The sequence below is a fragment of the Plecotus auritus genome (genome assembly GCF_963455305.1).
Source record: "Plecotus auritus genome assembly, chromosome: 1".
Lineage (NCBI taxonomy): Eukaryota > Metazoa > Chordata > Mammalia > Chiroptera > Vespertilionidae > Plecotus > Plecotus auritus.
In genome coordinates, this window is record NC_137770.1 from 11,490,073 (window position 1) to 11,515,211 (window position 25,139).

Here is a 25,139-nt window from a genome sequence, read left to right on the forward strand (position 1 = left end):
TCCCTGAGAGATAGGTGTCTCTTTAATAGGCTAAATAGGAACTAGATAAAAATACTACATAATAAACTTTGAGGGCCACAGATGTCTCCAATTGATTTTCTCACTTGTAAGAAAACATAAACTTTATTTCCTTTAAAAGTCCAGGCCTTGTTATTAAGTTTAAAAAAATTCTGAGTAGCTGAAGAAATAATGCTGATATAGTACATTTCATATGAAGACGCTAGGTGCCACAGAAGCTAGCATTTCTTCTATACTGGTCCTTCAACCTGACATTTTTGTTACACATATGGCTCACTTATGAAGAAGGCAGCATTAGAATTAAAATCAGTATTAAAGGAAAAGATTAATCAAATCTATAGCCTAGACCAGTGGTCGGCAAACTCATTAGTCAACAGAGCGGCAAACCACGGCTCGTGAGCCGCATGTGGCTCGAGAGCCGGTTTGCCGACCACTGGCCCAGACCATAAAACACTGAATCACAAGCACAGGTATCTTGAAATTTCTTATTTATAAACATTTTTAAAAATAAACATATTTATTAAAGAAGGAAACAAAATGAGCCCAGCCAGCATGGCTCCGTGGTTGACTGTCGAACTGTGTACGAGGTCACAGTTCAATTCCGGTCAGGGCACATGCCCGGGGTTGTGGGCTTGATCCCCAGTAGGGGGCATCCAGGAAGCAGTTGATTGATGATTCTCTCTCTTCAGAAATGTTTCTCTCTCTCTCTCTCTCTCCCTTCCTCTCTCTGAAATCAATAAAAACATTTTTTTTTTTTTTTAAAAAGGGGGATAATAAAAAATAGTCCTTTGTTAAGCAAAATCAGTATGGTTACAGGATGAGAGGAAATATCGAAGTCAACACAGAATGTTTACTTAAAGATTATATTTGGCCCTAACCGGTTTGGCTCAGTGGATAGAGCGTCGGCCTGCGGACTGAAGGGTCCCGGGTTCGATTCCGGTCAAGGGCATGTACCTTGGTTGTGGGCACATCCCCAGTGGGGGGCGTGCAGGAGGCAGCTGATCGATGTTTCTCTCTCATCGATGTTTCTAACTCTCTATCCCTCTCCCTTCCTCTCTGTAAAAAATCAATAAAATATATTTTAAAAAAAAAAAAAAGATTATATTTGTGTTCACAGCATAAAAGAACACCCCATTTGGCTCTCTTAAGTTACAAATTAAATATACCGGGTGGGCCCTAACTGGTTTGGCTCAGTGGAGCCTGCAGACTCAAGGGTCCCAGGTTCGATTCTGGTCAAGGGCATGTACCTTGGTTGCGGGCACATCCCCAGAAGGGGGTGTGCAGGGGGCAGTTGATCGATATTTCTCTCTCATTGATGTTCCTAACTCTCTATCCCTCTCCCTTCCTCTCTAAATCAATAAAACATACATTTTAAAAAAATATACCGGTTGGAACAAAAATAGGTTTACAGTTGTTCATATGGGAAATACAATAATTAATAATAATCCTTCCTATATAATAAAAGGCTAATATGCAAATCGACCGAACGTTGGAATGACCGATTGCTATGATGTGCACTGACCATCAGGGGGCAGATACTCAATGTAGAAGCTGCCCCCTGGTGGTCAGTGCACTCCCACAGGGGGCGCGCCGCTCAGCCAGAAGCCAGGCTCACGGCTGGCGAGCACAGCAGGGATGGCGGGAGCCTCTCCCACCTCTGCAGCAGCGCTAAGGACCCCTCAGGGGATGTCCGCCTGGCGGGGAGCAGGCCCAAGCCAGCAGGTGGACATCCCCCAAGGGGTCCCGGACTGTGAGAGGGCACAGGCCAGGTTGAGGGACCCCTTCTTCCCCCCTTGCACAAATGTTGTGCACTGGGTCTCTAGTATAAGAATAAACTGTTTCGTGCACTCACAACTGTAAACCTACTTTTGCCACACCCTGTATAGTCACTGAATGGTATCATCTCTGGATGTCTGTATATTGGGTCTGAGTGTGGATTCAAGGTTTCCTTGGGTTTTTCTCAAGGGGTCTTCTGTATCTTCATTCAGTACTTCTATTCCTGTTTTCCTTCTAGTTAAGCAGACTGCTATTTTTTTTTACATTAAGTTTGTTGGGGTGACATTGGTTAATAAAATTATATAGGTTTCAAGTGTATAATTCTATGATACATATTGCCATTCTTTTTTTTTTTAATCCTCACCCGAGGATATTTTTTTAATTGGTGTTTTTAAAGAGAGAGGGAGAGAGAGAGAAACATTGATTGGTTGCCTCCTGTATGCACCTCAACCAGGAAGTAAACCTACAACCAAGGTATGTGCCCTGACTGGGTATGGGATGCAACTCCAACCAATTGAACCACCTGGCCAGGACCAGATTGCCATTCTTATATTCAATCCCCAATCTCATCACTTGCTCACGTCAGTTCTTTGAAATATTTTTGTCCACAAACAATGACATGTACTTTTTAAAGAATATATGAAAAATTTTAGAGAGGGGAAGGGAGAAAGAGAGCTAGAAACATCAATGAGAGAGAAACATTGATTGGCTGGGGATTAAGCCCATAACCCAGGCATGTGCCTTGATTGGGAATTGAACCAGTGACCTCTTGGTTCATGGGTCGATGCTCAACCACTGAACCACACCAGCTGAGTGACATGTACTTTTTATAACAGAAGGAGAAGTTAAAAGATGCAGATATCTCACAAATTAATTCAATAATTATTTTTAAAAATAGAAAACAAATGAAAAAGCTCTGGCCAGTGTGGCTCAGTTGATTGGGTGTCATCCTGTGCATGGAAAGGTTGTCAGTTCGATTCCCAGTCAAGGCACATGCCCGGGTTTCAGACTCCATCCCTGGTAAGGGGGCATGCAGGAGTCAACCTGTTGATGTTTCACTCTCACATCAACATTTCTCTAAAAATCAATTTTAAAAATCTTTTTTAAAAAAGTAGGAAACAATACGAATTTAATTGCCAACTTAAAGGATTTTATACATTATGAAGTATTCTCTATTATTCCCATGGTCTGAAATTCTTCACTCAAGAAAACAGATTCATTTCTAAACATTTATTTTATTATGTCTGTCTTTGCTGGAAACAGAAGTTTTTTTCTTTGACAACTGTGCCAGGGGAACAAAACAAATACTTTTCTCAATTAAAGCAGATGTTGATATGGTTGTAGTCTTTTTTTTTTTTAACGCTTCACAAATTTGTGTGTCATCCTTGTGCAGGGGTCATGTTAATCTTCTCTGTATTGTTCCAATTTTAGTATGTGGGCTGCAGAAGCAAGCATGGCAGCAGTCTTTTACATTTCATACAAGCTATTGTTAAGATGATGTTTTTGGCCGTTTTGCAGATGGTCCATCTGAGTTAGTTGTGTAATCAATGTTATTTTCATCTTCTGCATCATCTTCATTATCACCTTTTAAAATAAATATTTGTATGACAATGTGTTCAGTGGTTGAAAGAAATATAATTAAAATGGTTGATAATGAGACCATTTCACTTTAGGATTAATAAAACCATGTATATTCCAGATTTGAAGTATGTATCATTAAAAATATTTCAGTCCAGCCGGCGTGGTTCAGTGGTTGGGCGTTGACCTATGAACCAGAGGTTCGCGGTTCGGTTCCCGGTAGAGGCATATGCCCTGGTTGCGGGCTCGGTCCCCAGGTTGGGGTGTGCAGGAGGTGGCCGATCGGTGATTCTCTCTCATCATTGATGTTTCTGTCTCTCTCTCCCTCCCCCTTCCTCTCTGAAACCAATGGAAATATATTAAAATTTAAAAAAAAAAAAGATTTCAGTAATTTTGGTGTTTAAAACCGTTCCTATCACTTTTTTGAAGATATAATTCATATAACCATAAAATTTACTCTTACAAAGTATACAGCTTGATTTTCAGTATATTCATAAAATTGTACAACATGACTATCTAATTCTACAACACTTTCATCATCCCCAAAATAAATCCCACATCTATTAGCAGTCACTTCCTATTGTCCACAATCCTTGGCAACCACTTTCTATCTCCATAGGTTTGTCTATTCTGGACATTTTATATAAATGGAATCATACAATATGTGGCCTTTTGTGACTGGCTTCTTTCACTTAGCATAATGTTTTCAAGGTTCATTCATGTTGTAGCATATATCTGTACTTCATTCTTTTTTATTGCTGAACAATATTTCACTATATATCACAGTCTGTTTATCCACTCATCAGTTAATGAGCATTTGTGTTGTTTCCACTTTTTAGTTATTATGAATGATGCTGCTATGAACATTACTGTGTAAATTTTTGTGTGAACATGCTTCCAATTCTCTTGTGAGAACTAGGAGTGGAATTGCTGGGTCAATAAATGGTTAACTTTATGTTTAACTTTGTGTGTGTTGTTTTTTTAATATGTTTGTATTGATTTTAGAAAGAGGAAGGGCGAGGGATGGAGAGGGAGAAACATCGATTGTCTGTCTCCTGCATTGCCCCTTCTGGGGATTGAGCCTGAAACCTGGGCATATGCCTTGACCGGGAATCGAACCAGCAACCTCTTGGTTCAGGGTGGACGCTTAACCACTGAGCATCACTGGCTGGGCATTATGTATAACTTTTTGAGAAACTCTTTTCTAAAGAAGATACCCCATTTTACATTTTCTTCTTTTTAAAAAAATCTTTTAAAATTGATTTTAGAGAGAGGAAGAGTGAGGGGGAGAGAGAAACATCAACTGGTTGCCTCTCATATGCACCCTGACCAGGGATCAAACTCAAAACCTGGGTATGTGCCCTGACCGGGACTTAAACTGGTGACCCCAACACTCAACCAACTGAGCCACACCAGCTAGGGCCATTTTACATTTTCACCAGTAATTATAAGGGCTCCAATTTCTTCATATGCTAGCCTATATTTGTTATTGTTCTTTTTTATTATAGCCATCCTAGTGGGCATGCAGCGGTATCTCATTGTGGTTTTGATTTGCGTTTTCCTACTGGCCAATGATGTTGAACATCTTTCCATGTGCTTATTGGCCCCACATATCTGTTTTGGAGAACTGTCTATTCAATTCCTTTGTATTTGGTAACTGGATTATTTTTATTGTTAAGTTCTATCACTTTGCTTTAGTAATTTTTTATTTTATACATTGTTATTTGAGATATAATTCATATAACATAATATTCACCATTTAATCTCTATTACCTTTTTGTTGTTGTTAACCCTCACCTGAGGATATTTTTTTTCCTCTGATTTTCCAAGAAAGTGGAAGGGAGGAGGGAGAGAGAAACACTGATGTGAGACACGTTGACTGGTTTCCTCCCCCATGTGCTTGGACCGAGGGCCAGGGATTGAATTTGCAACCCAGGTACATGCCCTCGACCAGGAATTGAACCTTAAGACCCTTAGGTGCGTGGGCAGACTCTCTAACCACTGAGCACCACTGACCAATGTGTTCTATTATTTTTAACAAAGGTAATTCAAACCTAAGCTTTATGGGGATTTCATTAAGCAAATAGTACAAAAACATGCCCACCTATACAAAAATATTACTGACCCACCATTTTTTTTTTCAGACTATAAGAGAAAGTTTACTTAGAAAGTCACAGAGGCAGAAGTGAGCTGCAGAAGACATGGGCTCAGGAAACAAGTTAACAGAGGCAAAAGAGGGCCCTTGGAGCTTAGGGGAGAGAGAGAGAGATGCAGAGAAAGAGGCAAGGAAACCGTGACTGGGGGGAAGGAGGTGGGAAAAGGCATATTGTTCCATAGAGAAAGCTCGGCTGGGTCCTAGGTCCTAAAGGCTTTTAAGGGTGGGAATTTTAGGGGAGCTCCCAGGGGAGGATCTCAATAGACTCTTCAGCAGCTTTCCAGTGTTGTGGTTTCTATTCATTGGTCGGTCATTAGTCAATGCAGCTTGACCCACCGTTAATAGAACAGGTGGCAGTTATTTTTCCAATAAGTAATGACAGATTTAAAAAAAAAAATGGCTCTAGTTATACTCCTGTCCATATGGATTATTTTTATTGTTAAGTTCAATAAAAATAATGATGACATTTTTCAAGAGATTAGAGAGGTACCTTCTGGAGCCAAGAAACAGGACTTCACTCTCAATATATGTGACATGGAAACAATCAGTTTTCTGAACTCAGTGTAATGTTCCAAACTGGCTCCTTCCCATTATCTGGAACTATCAAGATGCAATCAAAATGGAAAAGAAAGAAAAGTACAGTTTCAGCTACTCTACAGCGGAGTTAAGCCCTGACTCCAATATTTAGTTCATAGGTTCTTCCGTTCGGGGCAGTCAAAATGAATACCTATTTTTGCATTGAAGACAATATTTAAAAAATACTAATGCAGTTAAATTTCACCTTTCTATTTTCAAACTGCACCTACAAAACTGGGATATGGGACAGCAGTGCCTGGAGTCTTAAGACTCGTCAAACCCAAATCCGTCCCAATCTTCGGAACCTGTTCCTATTCTTTGACAGATGCCAGTCTTCCACACGTTTGTAATTTCACAGTTGGTAAAACAGCCAGCTCAAGTCGTGCCCTCTCGGAAGCCTTCCTGGGTTCTCTCGGTTTGCAGTAGTTCCAAATGGTCCTGGGGTCATACTTTCACTCATTAATGTTTGCCTGTTTCACCCCTCATCACTCTGAGGTCCATCCACAAGGACAGTCACGGAATCACATTCACTTTTGTTGTTCTTTCCTTCTTTTTGTATTTTTATTTTTTTATTTTAGTGAGCGAGAGGAAGGGGGAGACTGAGAGAAAGAGAGAAGAGAAATATCCATGTTGTTCCACTTATTTATACATTCATTGGTTGATTCTTATATGAGCCCTGATCCAGATGGAACCCGCAACCATATCAGCCCACGCTCTAACCAACTGGGCTACCTGGCCAGACCCTGCCTCATTCTTTCTCCAGGGCTCAGCCCAGTGCCTGGTACAAAGCGCGGGCGTTCAGCAGGCTCTTTTGTTTGTTGTTTTGTTTTCTAAATATGTATTTTTATTGATTTCAGAGAGAAAGGGAGGGAGGGGGAGAGAGGGAGGGAGAAAGAGAGGGAGGGGGAGAGGGAGAGAGAGAGAGAGAGATGAGAAGAATCACTGATCTGTTGCCTCCTGCACACACACACCCCTCCCCCGCCCCCCCCCCCCCCCCGGGTTAAGCCCGTAACGCAGGCACGTGCCCTGACCAGGAATCCAACTGTGACCTCTTGGTTCATAGGTCGAGGCTTAACCATTGAGCCGGCTGTGTTTTTGTGTAATGTGATATGAATGAAATAGTGGTGAAAACGCTTGGGTAGAAGCAGATCAATCAGCCCAAATTCCGCCCAGATAGGGCGGAAGGTGTAAAAAAATATTTAGGTGGAATTCTTCTTCTCTCGAAGCTTTTTTCAAGTCTGCAACTCTACAGGCTCCCCGAACAGATTTTCCCCGGGTTCCCACACCTTCCCCACCCTCCACTGTCTCAGAGCTCACCGTCCACGGCCTTGCCTGGAGCCGCCGCCGGTCTGTCCTGCGCTTCCCGCTGCACCTGGGGGTCCAAGAGCTCGGCCACCAGTTCCCTCATCCGGGCCACACCCGACAATAGGCCCTGGAGAGGGTCAGCGTCGTCGGGCGCCTCACAGGACACCCGCAGCTGGTGCCGCTGCCCGTCCAGGCCAACGTACTCGCCCAAAATCTCCATGGCAACCACTGAACTGCCAGAACGCGCCACCAGGAACTACCATCCGGAAGCGGAAACCAGCCCGCAGCCGGCGCAGGCGGGAGAAGGGAGAGGAGTGACTTCCGTTTGTCGGAAGTTGCTCCTCCCCCTTCCTTCGCTTCCTTTTTTGGGGATTGGTTCCTGGAGCTCAGGACCCGCCTCCTCCGGCCACGCCTCCCTTGGCTGCTTTTCCCGCCTCCGCCAGCGCAGAGCTGCGGTCGGGTGACAGTTGAGGATGGCCGGAGCTGAGGGTCCCGCCGGGCGGCAGTCGGAGCTGGAGCCCGTGGTGTCTCTGGTTGACGTCCTGGAGGAGGACGAGGAGTTGGAGAATGAGGCGTGCGCCGTCCTGGGTGGCAGCGACTCCGAGAAGTGCTCCTACTCGCAGGTGAGCGCGCGGCGGGGGCCTCGCCTCCTCCGGCTCCGGCGGAACCCTCTTCCCCGCGGACTGGTCCTTCTGCCGCGGTCGTCTTCTCCGTGGCGGACCAGGGGCGCTGTTCGTCGTGGACTTCCCCATCCCAGGCCCAGCTGCCCCTTTGCCCTCGGCCTCCTGGGCCCCCTTCCGCACTCCGTGCCCAGCAGGGGCCCCCTCCTCCCTCGCTCCTCCTCCGGCCGTTCGTGATTCTCCAAGCTTTGGCCCTGGACCCCTACTCTTTTCTTCCTCCCCTGCCTCTTCTCACAGAAACCATCCCCGTGACCTCTTAAATCCAGACCTCCTCGTCCCTACTTTTCCCATCCTAAGAGTGTTTATTAGGAACCTAATGGGAGAATCAAAGCAGAGTTGAGCCCTGGGTTTGAAAATCCCCCCCGTATGGGCTGGGCTCCGGCTCAGCTAGTTCCTCTGCAGGTTAGTTTAGCTGCCCGTTTTTTTGGCGAGACGACACAAGTGCCGAATAGCTCTGCAGTCGGCCCCCATGGGGATAGGAACCAGAACGGCAGATGGTACTGGCAAAGGGGGGAGGCGCGGAGCGAAGGGATCTTCTGGAGGAGGACATTTGGCGTTTGGAAGACGTTGTGAGCAAGCATTTGAGGGGGTGTGATGTGGTGTTGGGTGTGACTCATCCTGTATATTTCTAGGCACAAAAATGGATTGAGGTGGGTAGAAGAAAACTCCAGGGCTGGGAACTGGTGGGATGAAGAAGGTTCTCTTCCAGGCCAGGGGAATGGAACACCGGCATGAGGAGAGTCTTGCTTGGGGCCTTTGTGGGGTGTGGACTGAGATCACAATACGACTTGTTGCCGCTGACCAGTTGAGTGCCCACTGCAGAGTGGTTAGATTTTCAAACACACCTGGTATCCACAGATAGTCCCGGACTTGGCTGGTGTTTTAAAACCTTTGGCTCCCACTAGAACAGTTCCTCTGCCTTTTTTTTTTTTTTTTAAGTCTGTTTGTAAGCTGTTTTTGAAATGTAGTTAGATTTATAAAACAGACTTACTTAAATTTTTATTTTATTTTAGTGAAATATATAAAAAATCGCACAAATCCTGTGTAGGGCTTGAAAAAAACACATGCAGGTACCTACCACCCAGATCAAGAAGTGGAGCGTTACTGGCATTCCAAAGCTCCCCTGTGTCTTCCTCCTTCCTACAGGGAATTAATCAAAATTTGTAAAAAGTTTTGCCTGTTTTTTCTCTAATGTTTTATTTTGAAACATTTTTAATCTACCAATAAATTGAAAGAATACTTGTTATCTCTTAACATACCTTCATTTTTTTAGCATTTTACATTCATCTTTCTCCTCTTTATAATATACTTTATTTTTTGTTTTGTGATGAACCATTTGAAAATAACTTGCAGATATCACCACACTACACCTCTAAATGTTTCAGCATGCATCTCCTAAAAAAGGGATTTTTTTTTTAATGCATTGATTTTGTCTTTGGTGGAATCAAGCATTTTCCAAAATTAAAGTGTGATATTACTTACATCAACCTACACACATTCTACTACGTTTTCATGTGTTACACTGGTTAAGCAGACCAGCTAATGGTTAAGCAGACCAGCCTATTCACAGCTGATTGAAAATATTAAACTTCCTATCACTTTAAGAAAAAATTATATGAAAACGAACACTAGTATAGTATATATAATGATGGGAAACATGCAACAGTGTTTTGGCATTCTCTTGTGTAAGCTTTTTTATTAATGTTAGTGGTTTTTACAGAAGATTTTGACTACAGATAATCTGATTTCAATTATTTCTCAGATCACAGTATGGGTATTAAGTAACCATGCCATATTTCATGAATTCTCATTTTTCATTTTGGGGCTGTCTTTTAGGGCTCCGTAAAGAGACAAGCACTATATGCCTGTGGTACCTGCACCCCCAAGGGAGAAGAACCAGCAGGAATTTGCCTAGCTTGCAGTTATGAATGTCATGGAAGTCATAAACTATTTGAGCTATATACAAAAAGGTAAAGACAGAGATTGGTGCTTAATGCTTTCTAAATGTTTAGATTCTTTCCCAGCTGTACTTTTTTTCCCCATAATCTTGCTTTTCCATTCAATGTAGCTGTGTACTGGTAAATTTATTATAGTTGTTTTATGTAATATAATTTGAGACTAGTTTTTCCAGACGGCCTTTTAAATATAATTATGGTACAAACTCAAACTACTCATTCTTCACTGCCATGAATTTGCTTGTGTCTCTGGATGTGATATAAATATTTGTTTCTGCACATTAATTTCCAGAATTATAAAATCTTTTATTGTTATGTAGTTGGAGAGATTCTGAACTGGGTAGATGAGCAGCAACCAAGGCCACTTTTTAGATCCTAGAAATGAGTTGAAAGGGAGGAGGCTATGGTATGTACTTTAAAAGGTCATTGGATTTAAAAGAAAAATTAAAATGGGCTCTTCCTTTGTTTCAGAAATTTTCATTGTGATTGTGGAAACAGCAAGTTTAAAAATTTGGAATGCAAATTATTTCCTGTAAGTAAGCACTGTAACTGTAAATGCATTGAAAATAGCTGAGATGGATATTTGACAGAGTGGATAAAAACCAGATATTTTCCAAAAAGGAAGTTCTTATTCTTATTCTCTGCAAATGGGCAAATGAATTTAGACTCCATTTTTTACCCTGTTAGAAAACTAAGTAACCTGTTTAGAACCTACAGTATAGATTATAATTAATATGAAAGGTTTTTGGGAAATATTCTTTGTAGTGATTCAGGTTAAATTATGTCGGTTGTGCTCATGCTATGCTCTAAGGCTTTTACATAATATATAATAATCCTATATAATAAAAGCGTAGTATGCAAATTGTCCCCTTGACTGGGAAGTCGTCCAGGAGTTCAACCAGGGGGCGGGGCTGGCCGGAGGAAGGGAGGGAGGCCCCATCTGGCGGTAGGCAGCCAGGGGAAGGGAGGGAGTACCCAGCCAGCAGTTGCTAGGGACCCTACCCGTGCACGAATTTCATGCACTGGGCCTCTAGTATATATTATTGATTTAAGAGAGAGGAAGGGACAGAGATAGAGAGAGAAACATCGATGAGAGACATCGATCCACTGCCTCCTGCATGCTCCCTACTGGGGATTGAACTGGCAACGTGGGCACATGCCCTAACCGGGAATTGAACTATCATCACCTGGTTCATGAGCCGACACTCAACCATTGACTCACACCAGCGAGGCTGCTCTAAAGCTTTTAAAGCAAGGGGTATGACTAAACTGGATAAATAAAACTTTATAATAATGAATGTGGGCTAGATGCATGCAGGAATTTTTCACTGCTTTTTGGTTAATAAAAACTATCTTATACAATAACTTTTGGTGAAATAACAAATGAAAGAAACTAAGGGGCCCTGGGCAGTTTGTTCAGTGGAACATCGTCAGTCGCAGACTGAAGGGTCCTGGGTTCTATTCCAGTCAAAGGCATGTACCTTGGTTGCAGGGTAGATCCCGGCCCCAGTCAGGGAGGCAACCAATTGATGTGTCTCTCTCACATTGATATTTCTCTCTCTCTGTCTCTCCCCCACCCTTCCACTCTCTCAAAATCAATGGAAAAATATCCTCAGGTAAGAATTAACGACAACAAGAAAAGGGATTTTATATTATTCAACCATAATTGCTAAAACTGTTAGGATTTTCTCTCCTTAGAAGGCTATTTTTGGACAATTTTCTTGTCTGCTTTTTTTTTTTTTTTAATTTAAATTCTTTATTGTTTAAAGTATTACTTATGTCTCATTTTTCCCCCTCTTGTCTTTTTATTTTTACATCCTGGTAATCTGGCAGCTTTGGCTATTACAGGTGCTGTTAAGAAGTAGTTTGAAATTCTAGGCCAATGTCAGTTTGCATAGGTTGATTTTTTTAAAAAGATCTTTTTTTATTGATGGAGCCAGGAACCTGGCCATGTGCCTGACAGGGAATCGAACAAGCAACCCCCAGGTGCACAGGACTGTGCCCAATCAACTGAGCCACACTGGCCAGAGCCAAAGGTTGATATTAATATTCATGATTAACTTTCATTACTATTCTATTAAATAGGTATATTCAGTTTCCACCAATTGCTACAAATATGGCACAAAAAATGATTTTTCTTTTTTCCCTGTAGTCTGGAAAAAGTATCCCTTTAAAAGGAGTGACTCTTTTCTTCGTTTATTCAATGCAGAAATTTGTTGAATGCAGAAATGTGATGCTGCATGAAATTATAGTTAAAATTAGAACATATTATATTGAAATTAATATCTTTCAGGACAAAGCAAAGATAAATTCTGGCAATAAGTATAATGACAACTTTTTTGGATTGTATTGCATTTGTAAGAGACCTTATCCTGATCCTGAAGATGAGGTAAGAGAATTTGGGGTTAACACCTGGACTATGTTATCTCTAGCCTTCACTCCTCAGCCTCTTGTCATATCTGGGCCTCCGTAGCTGTGCAAGTGGAATTTGGGGATTGTGAAAGGATTCTAGATTTGTCTCTTTTGATAAATCTGGGCTGGGTCTCTAACTGGTACAGATCTCAACTATTCTCATTCTTACATCATGAGAATGAAATACTGAATAGGACTTTCTTAAAGCCCGGACCTTAATCCTTCCTGTCCCTCTTTGCCTGCCTTCCTGCTCTATGTCCTGAATACTTTCCAAAAAATAACTTTCAATTTCTTATCTCCCTGAAAGGAAAGAAATAGCATGCACAAATGATACTCTTTTCAATTAGAAATATACACAAAATTTTAAAAGTTCTTCTTCCTCACTCCTGTACCTTCCTTCTCCTAGACAATAACGACTGTTAACACTTTTGGTGTATATATATCTTTGACAAGCCATAAGTTAGTTACCTAAATATTCTATAGCAGAATGGCATTTTCTACTTTTTCATTACTATAAAGAAAGCTGCAGTGAACACCCTTATACAGTAATATAACTGAGTAAACTCCTGCAGGACTTATTTAGAATGGAGACCTAGAGGTAGAATTGATGGGTCAAAGAATATTTGTATTTAAAATTGTGATCAACCACCAATAATATGTGATACTGTTTTTTCCCCAACACTCTTATCATCCCTACATATTACCAGTCTTTTAAAATTTTGTCATCCTAATAGATGAACTGTATCTTTAAAAAATTTTCCTTTTCTTGATCATAAGTGAGGTTACATCTTTTCATGAGTTTATTGGAAATTTGTAATAACCTTTTTAAAAAATATTTTTATTGATTTCAGAGAGGAAGGGAGAAGGATTGAGAGATAGAAACATCAATAATGAGAAAGAATCATTAGCTGCCTCCTACACACCCCACACTGGGGATCGAGCCCACAACTCAGGCATGTGCCCTGACCCAGAATCAAACCCAACCTCCTGGTTCATAGATCTACACTCAACCATTGAGCCACGCTGGCCAGGTGTCAAATTCTGTATTGGTCAATTCATATTACTTCCCTGGGCCTGGGTTTATGTTTATGTGTAAAATGAGAACACATTACTTATTTGTAAAGGTTTGTGAGAATCACAAGTGATGGGAAAGAGCTTTGACAGTTGCTTGCAAAGTGCTTATTACACTGTAACCCTTATGTACCACCAGTTCATGTAGAATGAACTTCTCTTTGGGCCCTTGATCTGATGTCTTTCCCTGTCTCCTTGGATATCCCTGTAGAGAGTGGTCTCACAGATTTGGTAGAGAATTAATTAATATCTAATTCTACTTGTGCCAGATTTACCTCCATGTCTCCAAATTCAGTGTAATCATTAACGTACAAATTGCTTTTCCATGTTAGATTCCAGATGAGATGATCCAGTGCGTGGTCTGTGAAGACTGGTTCCATGGAAGGGTAAGGAAAGCTTTTCCTTTTTAAAGCCATTATCTTCACAAAAGGAGAAAAGGTGTTTTCTTTTTGAATTGTGTTATATTTTACATTATAGTTACTTTTCAAAAAATATCCTCTAAAGATATGATCAGTGTACTATTGCAATATTTGTTTATAAAATGATGATTATTTTGGACAACTTGGAGATCACAAGAAAAATACCCAGTTTTCTGTATTCACAGCATCTTGGTGCCATTCCCCCTGAGAGTGGGGATTTCCAAGAGATGGTGTGCCAGGCCTGTATGAAGCACTGCTCTTTCTTGTGGGCTTATGCTGCACAGTTGGCAGGTAGGTATCTCTGGAACTGTACAGACTTGTGCTTGTGAAATTTGTATGTTCAGTCCAGAATTTTTACAACTATTAACTGGACTCTGAGGTATAGAAAGGTGCTTATGATTGGTTAGGAGACTACCAAGAGCAAATTTGTACTTTATTGGCATGATGCAGAGTATAGATGAGACCAGAATTAGAGAAAATGAGGGGGCGGTTTGTTTTGTTTTTTTAAATTGATTTCAGAGAGGAATGGAGAGGGAGACATAGAAATATCAATGATGAGAGAGAATCATCAATCTGCTGCCTCCTGCATGCCCCCTACTGGGGATGGGGCCTGAAACCTGGGCATGAGCTCTGACCTGGTTCATGGGTTGATGCTCAACCACTGGGCCACACCAGCTGGGCAAGGAGGCGGTTTTTCATGGAACTTTGAAAGATACATAGAACCTGAATAAGTTGTTTTTAAATGTAAGACCTGCTGTTGGTTGTGTAGGGAGTGGTGGGAAATGTTAGCTAGTGTTTTTGTTATACACTAAGAAACTGATCCAAAACAACTAATCAGCAATAAATAGTTTTGAGACATTAAATAATTTTATTTTATTAGTCATGCCATATGTATTACTTTTTTTTAAGTGGCAGTTACTCATAGAATCTGCTCGTAATTTTTTGCCCTTCTCACCTTTAAGGAACACTTTACCTATAAACCACAAACAGCAGCCATATTTAAGATCTCATCCTACACTTTTGATTTGCCTCAAAGTTCTTAAACTTGGTGCTCCCTCTTTCTGTTCATATCCTTCTCTATCTCTAACTTTCCACTGGACCTATATATATTTCTCATTCATTAGATTTTCTTCATTGATCTCTCCACCACTTCATTTCCTTCCCTGTCAGCAGATGGCTTCATCTTGTACTAAATTGAAATGCCATCATGTACCATGAGCTCCTTCACAGTATTTCTGCCTCTACCCATCCTTTTTATTCTTTATGAAAAAATGCTGATTGTCTTTTCAAAACTACCCTGTTAGTGGGGGGGGAAAGGGGGACATCAGTAATACTTTCAACAATAAAGATAGATAGATAGATAGATAGATAGATAGATAGATAGATAGATAATGACTATTAAAAAAACACAACACTACCCTAGTACTTGTGTCTGCAGTTAAGTCTCTTCCTATTGCCTCTTGCTTCTTGAGATATCCCATCTCTCTTTAGCATCTGTGATATTTTTCTTTCTCCTTTACATATAAAGTGCTTAAGTAGTGATTATATTTTTAAACGAACTGTTCAATTATTTGAACTTGTTGAATTGGCAGGCATAACTTAAAAAAAAATTGGTGTTTCCTTTCTCATAATTCCAGAGATTAAGATTGACTCCTTTTCCAAATTCTGAAATATTTTTTAATCAGGTAAAGTGATTTCATTGTCTAATAGGTCTGTGGACCTGTGTATTTGTACTTTTTTTTTTTTTTTTTTTTCATTGAACCTACAGTAACCAAAGTATCTGCTGAGGATGATGGGTTGGCTCTGAATGTTGATGGAATAGGTGATGAGGAAGTTACCAAACCTGAAAATGGAGCTCATCATGATAGTCCCCTCAAAGAGGATGGTCCAGAACATGCAAAGGATGCTGTCAAGGCAGTTAAAGCAGAGCAGACCAGTGAACCATGTGCCAGCTCTAGTTCTGAATCTGATGTCCAGGTAACAGCTGAAGTAGGAGCCCTAAAGAAATAAAACTTAAGCAAAATTAATTCTGTAAGCTCTATAGTTTTGGATCTCAATTGTATATTTTGCCTAAAGAAATCCTTTTACAAATCTAAAGTATGAAAACATGATAGTTTAAAAAACATACTTCAAAACTTAATTTTATTTCAGACAGTGTTTAAGAATCAACATCTCAACACAGAATCACAGTCTGGCTGCAAATTTCAGGAGCTTAAAGCTAAGCATTTTATAAAGAAAGACACTGCCACCTTTTGGCCCCTGAACTGGCGTAGCAAGTTATGTACCTGCAAAGACTGTATGGTAAGTACCTGATCAAGTTCAGTGTTAGCTGTTTTGTGGACTGATGCCTAAAATAAGAACATCATATTTTCATATATTTATGAAAATCATGTGAGGAGTGTAAAGAAGCTTAAAATTTCTAAAAAAAAAATTTTATTTGTTTCCATCACCATTTATCCACCCTATGCTATACTCTTCCACCAAAAATTTTTATATTATGCAAATTTATGAAATAGTGTTTACAGTCGAAATGCTTGTGGAAGAAATGCAGAATTATGCATTACTTTTTATTTATTTTAGTGGAAAAATAGCAATTCTTAGCTTTCTTATATCATAAAATTGCTTGAGACACAAATTGTTGAGAGTTACAGTAAGTCAGTGGTTTTTTCAATAAACATCTCTTAGACCAGTGGTCAGCAAACTGTGGCTCGCGAGCCACATGCGGCTCGCGAGCCGCGGTTTGCTGCTCTCTTGACTAATGAGTTTGCCAACCACTGGGATAGGTGCTTAATCACAAGGAACAACAACAGCCTGTAATTATTGGAATCGAGAGTCTAGGTCAGTGGTCGGCAAACTCATTAGTCAACAGAGCGGCAAACCGCGGCTCGCAAGCTGCATGTGGCTTGCGAGCCGCAGTTTGCCGACCACTGTCTTAGACCATACAGCACCTACTAGGAAGTTGAGAGATTTCTAAAAGAGATTTGGGCAAAAAAAGAATAAATCACTCAAGCAACTCTGTGGGGAAAGGCTCACGTTTTTCTGGCAATTAATTTAAAAATAAATTTTCAGAGATTGACTGGTAAATGGCATGCTGTTCTAATGGGGAAACTGGTTTTATTTTTTAAAGAAAATGTATGGCGATCTAGATGTCCTGTTCCTGACAGATGAATATGACACAGTTCTGGCTTATGAAAACAAGGGCAAGGTTGACCAGGCGGCTGAGAGGACAGATCCTTTAATGGACACCCTTAACAGCATGAACAGAGTCCAGCAAGTGGAACTCATTTGTGGTAAATTCTGCTTGAGTGTGAAAATTCATGAAGTCCATAAAGTTTCCCTCACAATTGAAAAATATATAAATATGTAAGGAGAACAACTAATACCTTTTGTTTTAAAGTTTAAGTTTGGAATTGTATAGTAGACCTCAACTATTCTTGCTTAAGGGTAACGTTGCTGGGTATTTAGTTGCTGTTTTGGGTTACATGCTAGAATAATTCATGCTAAAGAAACCACAGCATGTGTCTTGATTAAGGGTGGATGTGTGAGTAAAGAGTATTAGAGAATCCATTTCTTTTTTCATCCAATGGAAAATAATTTTCATTGAGCATTACATGTCATCTTTTTGACAGTTCTTGAGGTTGCTTCAGTGGTTCACAGGAATCCACTAGAGGGGAAAATAGCCCCAGACTCTTAATTGCAGGCTTTGACATGTTCCCCACAGCGTGCCCAACTTAGGTTAGTGATTTCTGTCCCAGCCATTTTCTCCGGGGATGCCACCACCTGTGTGCCCCTTTTATGACATTGATTGTTTCTGTCTTTTATTCCTAACTATTTGATTCCTTTTCCCATTATTAGACTAAAAGCTTTTTGAGGATGGAGGATGCAGCTAAGTGATTTTTGTAGCCTTCAAGGTGCTTCATACATAATGCAAACTGTTGATTGAGTGAAAAAATTTTAAAACTTAGTATTTGACAAATCTTTTTTTTTTAAGGCAATCACTAGTCAATTTCTTTTTTAAAAAAATAGATTTTTATTGATTTCAGAGAGGGAGAGGGAGAGAGAGATAGAAACATCAATGATGAGAGAGAATCATTGATCAGCTGCCTCTTGTACACCCCCTACTGGGGATCGAGCCCGCATTTCAGGCATGTGCCCTTGACCAGAATGGAACCAGGGACCCTTCAGTCCACAGGCCAACACTCTATCCACTGAGCCAAACCAGCTAGGGCAATATTTGATAAATCTGAGGTGATTTCAAATATTAGAATTCCAGAGAGATAGAAAACCCTTTTCTTTGCTAATCTTTTTTGGGAGTGAGGCTATCTCTGGTTTTTGAGCTTTTTTTGTTTTAATGAAAAAGTATCATTTTTTATATCAAAATGAAGGAATTTGGGGAACACGTTTCTATGCAGGTTTCATTTAAAGAAAAATCAAAACTTAACTAAAAAATTTAAACTATTAACTAAAATTTAAATTCTAGATCTCAAGTCGGCGGAAAAGAAATATTTTGTTTCTAAAAGCCAATGGCCTATTTTGTTGTTTTGATTTAGAATATAATGACTTGAAGACTGAACTTAAAGACTATCTGAAGAGATTTGCTGATGAAGGCACGGTATGTTGAGTTAAAGAATTTTAATCATAACCCTGTGTGTTTTGAATAAACTGTTTATTTTCTTTGATAAAAAAAACATGCATCTTAAAAACTGGATACTTGAGAGTTTAATTCAGACAGAGCTAACGGAAATCAATAAGAGGTGGTGAGACGTCCATAGTCCAGCCACACTGGGCATTCTTCCCATCTGTAGGCCAGAGGGAATGGGGGACGAGCAGCCACACAGGGTCTGGAGAGAGTGCTTGTAGCTTCGGAGAAGCCACTGGAGCTCTGAGCTGCGGTCATCTCAGAGTGTTAGCCACGTAGATTTTGAATCTGTTAGGGCAGTGGTCGGCAAACTGTGGCTTGCGAGCCGCGCTTTGCCGCTCTGTTGACTAATGAGTTTGCCGACCACTGACCTAAACTCTCGATTCCAATAATTACAGGCTGTTGTTGTTCCTTGTGATTAAGCCCCTATCCCAGTGGTCGGCAAACTCATTAGTCAACAGAGCGGCAAACCACGGCTCGCGAGCCGCATGTGGCTCGTGAGCCAAAGTTTGCCGACCACTGTATTAGGGGTTCTAATTCCTCGCTGGTTGACCCGCATTTTCACTCTTAGTGCGTGTGAAACTGACATATCAACTATTGGTGTGTGTAGAGTATTGACAAATGTTCTTTCATGTAGAGGATTAATAAGTATCTTTTTTTTTTTTCAAACATACATTCTTTTTTTGATTGATTTTATTTTATTTTATATATTTTACTGATTTTTTACAGAGAGGAAGGGAGAGGGATAGAGTTAGAAACATCCATCAGCTGCCTCCTGCACACCTCCTACTGGGGATGTGCCCGCAACCAAGGTACATGCCCTTGACCGGAATCGAACCTGTGACCCTTCAGTCCGCTCTATCCACCGAGCCAAACCAGCTAGGGCTTTTTGATTGATTTTAGAGAGAGGAAGGGGGAAAGAGAGAGAGAAAAAAACACATTGATTGATTGCCTCCTATATAGGCTCCGACTGGGGATCAAACCCACAACCTGGGTATGTGTCCTGACTGGGAATTCAACCCGCCACCTTTTGGTGTACAAGACAATGTTCCAACCAACTGGCCACTCAGCCAGAGCATAAATACCTTACCCCAAGGAAGTTCTTCCAGTTAGCAGTGCCATTTGCTTATGTTAGCAGCACTTACCCCTGGAGAGCGAGAAAGGGAGATTTTCATCTTACACACCTGAATTGTCTTCTGTACCTCTCTCTCTTGCTCACATGCATTCGCTACTTTCTCCCTCCCTCATGCCCGACCTTCGTTTCTTCAGAACAATAAGCATATGTTACCTTCGTAATTAAAAAGTAATTAACAGACCTGTGTCTTAAGGGATGGCCCTTCGCTTTAGATCAGATCACTGGCAAAACTCACTCTTGGGTGAGCTGGGACTTCATCTGGGCTGTTCCAATTTACTGTTGTCTTTTAATATTCTATTTTGCTTCTGTCATAAACACCTTTGTGTCATGCTCCAATCCTTTTCCAATAAAATGGAAGACAAATTTCTCATTTTTACTAAGAGTAGTGCTTCTGTAGTTTTTACCAATTGTTTATTTATGACAAGCATCTTTAATTTTGGACTCTTGAAGAGGTAAAAGTTTTCAGGTTCCTTTTTCTTCAAGAAAGAAGAAAGCACAAACCTCAAAACAAAACATGTTGTTTGTGGGTGCTTATTCAGAATGGAGGGACATTCCCAGAAGGCAGTGGTGGAATGAATGAGTGGGAGCAGTGGTTGAGAAGGCCTTTCCGGTTCTCAGTCGTTGTCTGGCTCTGCCACTCTTCACGCCAATTATTGAGAACTTACTATGTGCTAGCAGTGTTCCACAGGCACTGTATCTCATCCTCTCTTCAAATGACCCTCTCACATTGGTGCTGCTTTTATCTCATTTTGTATGAGGAAACCCAGCAAGGTGGTGGGACCTATGCTTGGTGCCTAATGCTATTCTGCCAGCTGTGTGATCTGAACAGGCCAGTCTCTCTGAGCATGGATGAACTCTATAAAGTAGAAATAGTGTAATTACCCATTAAAATAATCCGTATCCGCAATATTGTTTGACTTCTTTGTGAACATTGCGACCAGTTATTATTGTTCTGTAATGTAGTTCCCTTTCCTAATCTTTGCTTTTCATCCACAGGTTGTAAAGAGAGAGGACATCCAGCAGTTCTTTGAAGAGTTTCAGTCAAAAAAGAGAAGAAGAGTGGATGGGATGCAGTATTATTGCAGCTAGAGTGGAGTGTGGCGCCTTCTCAGCCAGGCGGTGGAAATGCCACTTACTGATCCAGGAATAAAAGAGGCATATTTCACATTTGCTCCTCTTCCATCCTCTCTTTGGAGAGGCCTCCTCCTCTGACCTTGAGCTTCCTTCACTCTCCTTAACTGCAGTAGCCACAGTGTTTATGCTGATTTCACAACCAGCATTCTTTCTGACTCAGCTAAAAGCAACTCATTCCACAGACTTCAGCCCCCATCACACCCCCAGTCTATCCAGGGTTATTTGCTTGTAAGTTTTAAGAAGTTTGATTTGGTTTTGAGAAAGTAAACTAGTTTCTTTTCTAATTTTTTGGTCTTTAACTCCCAAATGTGTCTACTCTGCCACAGAGCTGTTGTCTTCCAGGACCCGCTTTGGGGGCATCTTCCTGCAGCTAGAACCTCTCTAGGTCCCCTCACCCCTATGATCGTGGTGCCTTGGGTCAAAGCTTCCTCAAGCCTGGTCTGCTCCTCCCACATCCCTCCTTTCCGAGGTTTGGTCACGGCTTACAAGGGATCTCACAACTTGTTTCCTCTGGGCTCAACCTCTGGAGTGGCCAGGATTGATGGTTTTGTGGCCTGTTATAGGCAGGGAGATTAGCTGATGGCAGGATTGAGGAAGCCAACCTTTGATAGGAATTTCACTAATAAATTTAAAGTGAAATGTCATTCACAATTCTGCTGGCACTAGCACGTTGGCGTTTGAGAACTGTGGTGCTCACGGGGCTTCCTGGAGAACACATGCCATACAGGAGTCCCTGCTGCCGCCTGGAAACCAGCCCGGGCGCTACCCTTCGAAATCTCGGTGGTTTACAAAGTCCTCTGGATTTCTTTATATTATCAGGGATATTCATAAGCATATATTAAAAGCAAACCTATTTTGATATTGTTCTGTTATGAAAATGTTATTAGAACCCTAATAAATTATTTCCCCCTTAAACTGTGCTGAAGGAAAAGATACCGGCTCAGCTTCCTCGTGAGCAGGGCAGTGAGAGCCCTGCTGTGGAAGAGGCAGACGCCGAGGCTGCGCGAATGATGAGCTTTATGTATATAAGCATTAATGCCCACAGCGGGTTCCCTTGTGACAGATCTTGTGAAGAACCTCAAGGAATGTTGCATAAAACCCCATATTTGACGGGAGGTCCTCTCAGTTTGAAATCTCCTTAAAGCCCTTCAGGCTACGGGGAAACACCCTTTGATAAACGAGTTGCTCCCTCTGGAGCAGGGCTGCGGAACGTCCGGCCTGGGCCGGATAAGGCCCATGGAAATCATTGGGTCTGGCCCTGCCAAGGCATTAGGGGTAAGCTAATTAAATGTTTGACCAAATACAGCAGGCTAGTTTTTAAGTTGTAATTTTGTATGGCCCGTGAATAATGTTACAAATACCCAAATGGCCCTGGGCGGGAAAAAGGTTCCCAGCCCCTGCTCTGGGGGAACAAGGTCTGTCCTGACAAGACGACAAACTGAGTTACGTGACGATAAGCATTTGAGGCTTTGGGGCCACCCTTGGTGTGTGCAGCAGCCATGTAGACAAGTGCCCACGGATCCCTGGGTGAGAGGAATGAGAACTACAGAAAGTCAAGGCCTCAAAGAAATGATCCATCCCATGTTTCTCTGCATCACATCCAATTACAGATCCTCGTGAAGAGTGATGTGTGGAGCTGTAGGTCTTACGGCCACAGGAGATGCTTGTGTGCCCAGGGCTGGCCTTGTAGGAAAAGGGTAAAAGGCTAGGTTGGAAAGCTCAGGGCGTCTTTGAGTTTGTTTACAACTCCCAGCTTGGGAGCTCTTCCAAGTCCAGGATATCTGCGCCCCCTCTGCAGGGTTGCACAGGTAGTGGACCATTGTGGCCTGCAAGGTTATATCTTCTCAAATGTGTAATTACCAGAATGTTCCTTCTTATGACAGGTCAGGACCAGGTCTGAGGTGACGCGGTACATTGCAACACAATACAAATCACCCAATGCTGAAGGGCTTGTTTTCTGAAAGGTACTGTTCCTTCTTTTCCACTAACCAGAACTCCTCCTTTTCTACCTGTTGTTCATAGCCAGTTGTCTTGACTGCATTGGACCATCTCTTCTTGTGGAGACTGATTTTGGCCAACATGTGGCAGTTAATGCATGTTTTATGCAAAAGACTATGATATTGTTGCTTTGAAGGAATTCCAGCATTGTATGTCCATTTTTGTAGAATTGTTACTGGACTTCTAACTACATACTAAACTCCAATCAGGTTTCTGTAAGATTAAATAAAACCAATTCAAAATAGCGGCTTTTCAGATTGTTTTTAGTTACTTAAATGTGCACAGCCTCTCAGGGCCTGTTATAAGGAAATGAGTATACTCCCAACAGCTCTTCCTCCCCTGGGGTCCTGCTCCGTAGGGGACTGGTTCATTTCTCCTACTGTTTCATAAGGTGTGGCCTGGCCTGAGGTCCCTGGCTTTACAACACGTGGGAGCGAGCTGCCATAGTCCCTGTTGGGACCTAAATCAACAGCAGAACAAAGAAATGGGCTTGGGTTGTGAGTGACCTGTTTGTGCAGGTGCTGCTGTGCAGGAGAGGCCTGGGAGCCCAGTCAGGAGAAGATGAGGCCCACCTAATGGTAGCCATTATTTCAACAGTCAGTGTAAAAACAAACCAAGAAGCCCATCCAGAGGCCCACCTTTGGCCCTCCCCCAGTTCTTGCTTCCTTGGAAACTCAGACTAGTGGTCATCACCCTGTGAATTATGCTCAGGTGAGTGAAGGGCTCCGTGCAGCCCTAGAACTGCTTACGTACCTCAACCTGGAGTCACCAACTAGCTGTGGAATCTCCGCTTCTTGGAGCCTCAGTTTCCACATCTGTAAAATGGGGATTGGCAATTCTATTAGGGTCATTGTGGGTGGACAGAAGGAGATCATGTTCACAGAAGCTTCCGGCTTGTGGCTGTGCTCTGCAAACCTTTGATGCACGAATGAGCACTCCCACTTGGGTATTTCACAAACGGTGTAGCACTTGTCATGTGGCAGGTACTGGGCCAGGATCCTTAGTGGGGAGAACATAAACGACAGAACTGAACCAAGTCGTACAGCATCTTAACCACTCCAGGGTTTTCTAAATCTTCCAAGAAACATGAATTCTCCTCAGCCTCCCAAAGCAAGGCTGGGAACAGAGAGACCATTAAGGACATTAAACTCATGCCCTTTCTCCTATCTGATGCCTTCTGCTTTCTCCCCACACCCAGTCGCCAAGTCCTACGGATATTACGCCCTAATCATACTCATATCTGAAATCATCCTCTTGGTTCTCTGAGCTATTCGGGCTCTCCCCTGGAGAGCTGCCAAACCCCTGCCTGATTTTCTGAGCCACTCCTACTCCTCAATTGAGTGACACAGACCATGCAAATTCAATTACATTTTGTCCCTGTTCAAAACCCTGTAGCAGCTTCCTGTTGCTGTTGGAGCATCTTCTGAGGGCCCAGACCCCATGAAGCTCTTTCCCTAGTGCTCAGCCCGCCTGCCTCAGGCTCCACCTCTTCCTGGAAACCTCCCCAGAATCCCTCGTCCTGTTGTCCTGACTTCCTTTACCTGCATTTTGAAGTCTTCCCAATCCAAGAACCGGCCTTACCGCTATAATTGTCTTTTCTTCCTTGAGGTCCTAAAATTGCGGCTGTCTTGGTCATTACTGTCACCTCAGGACCTAGCTGTGTCTGGCAGGTAGAAGTTGCTTCTTTGATGTTTGCTAAACAAAGGAATACATACCTCCACCCTGCACATTATGTTCCCCCTGCCTGGGCCACCATACTTTCTGGGCTGGCTTGGCCAACTTATTAGCTGCATGACCTTGGACAAGTTACTTACTGGGTATCTGTGTTTCCGTTTTCTCATTTGTAAAATGGCACCAAAAATAGTATGTAATTCAGGAAGGATTAAAGAAAACAGTACCTAATTCATTGATTGAAGAAGAAAAAAGTGCACAGCACTGAAACCAGCATATTTCTCCTCATTCACTCCTGGGCCACGTCAAGCCAGCCTTCCCCTCAGCCAGGATAACCAGATAATCAGAATACGTATACTGTTCTGATTGTTTGCAGGACAAAGTCTTTTCCACGTTTCTGAGAATATGTATCCTGTTTTGTCAGGGGCTCGATTCCTGACACTGGGAGAAGTATATTCAAACATTCCCTCGTGCACCAAGAAGAAAAAAGGCCTGGGGTGGTGAGGGAAGCCAGTCCAAACTCTTCCAGGGGAAATCCACAAGTAAAGACACGGATGTTGCCTTACTCAGGTTTTTTTTTTTGGTTTTTAAGATGCTCACTCACAAAAACCTCAGAT

The 25,139-nt window shown here is 41.9% G+C and overlaps 2 protein-coding genes across 3 annotated transcripts; one reads left to right on the forward strand and one right to left on the reverse strand.

The window, feature by feature from the left end:
• Window positions 1-1,658: 1,658 nt before the first annotated feature.
• On the reverse strand, window positions 1,659-7,667 carry GON7 (GON7 subunit of KEOPS complex). Its single transcript, XM_080646122.1, has 2 exons — window positions 7,421-7,667; window positions 1,659-3,378 (listed from the first exon to the last, which is right to left on the reverse strand). Exons 1-2 carry the CDS (start codon window positions 7,626-7,628, stop codon window positions 3,284-3,286), a joined length of 303 nt encoding a protein of 100 aa, XP_080502248.1. The 5' UTR covers window positions 7,629-7,667; the 3' UTR covers window positions 1,659-3,283.
• A 149-nt stretch (window positions 7,668-7,816) lies between these two features.
• Window positions 7,817-23,095, forward strand: UBR7 (ubiquitin protein ligase E3 component n-recognin 7). Of its 2 annotated transcripts, none has more exons than XM_080657017.1 (11): window positions 7,817-8,031; window positions 9,925-10,058; window positions 10,515-10,575; window positions 12,337-12,432; window positions 13,859-13,912; window positions 14,131-14,236; window positions 15,714-15,922; window positions 16,097-16,246; window positions 17,073-17,235; window positions 18,496-18,557; window positions 20,716-23,095. In XM_080657017.1, the coding sequence occupies exons 1-11, from the start codon at window positions 7,882-7,884 to the stop codon at window positions 20,806-20,808; spliced, it is 1,278 nt and encodes a 425-aa protein (XP_080513143.1). In that variant the 5' UTR covers window positions 7,817-7,881; the 3' UTR covers window positions 20,809-23,095. The 2 variants fall into 2 exon arrangements, with proteins under 2 accessions (XP_080513143.1, XP_080513144.1); XM_080657018.1 differs by having other exon boundaries at window positions 7,855-8,031; window positions 11,660-12,432.
• The last annotated feature ends 2,044 nt before the right edge of the window (window positions 23,096-25,139 follow it).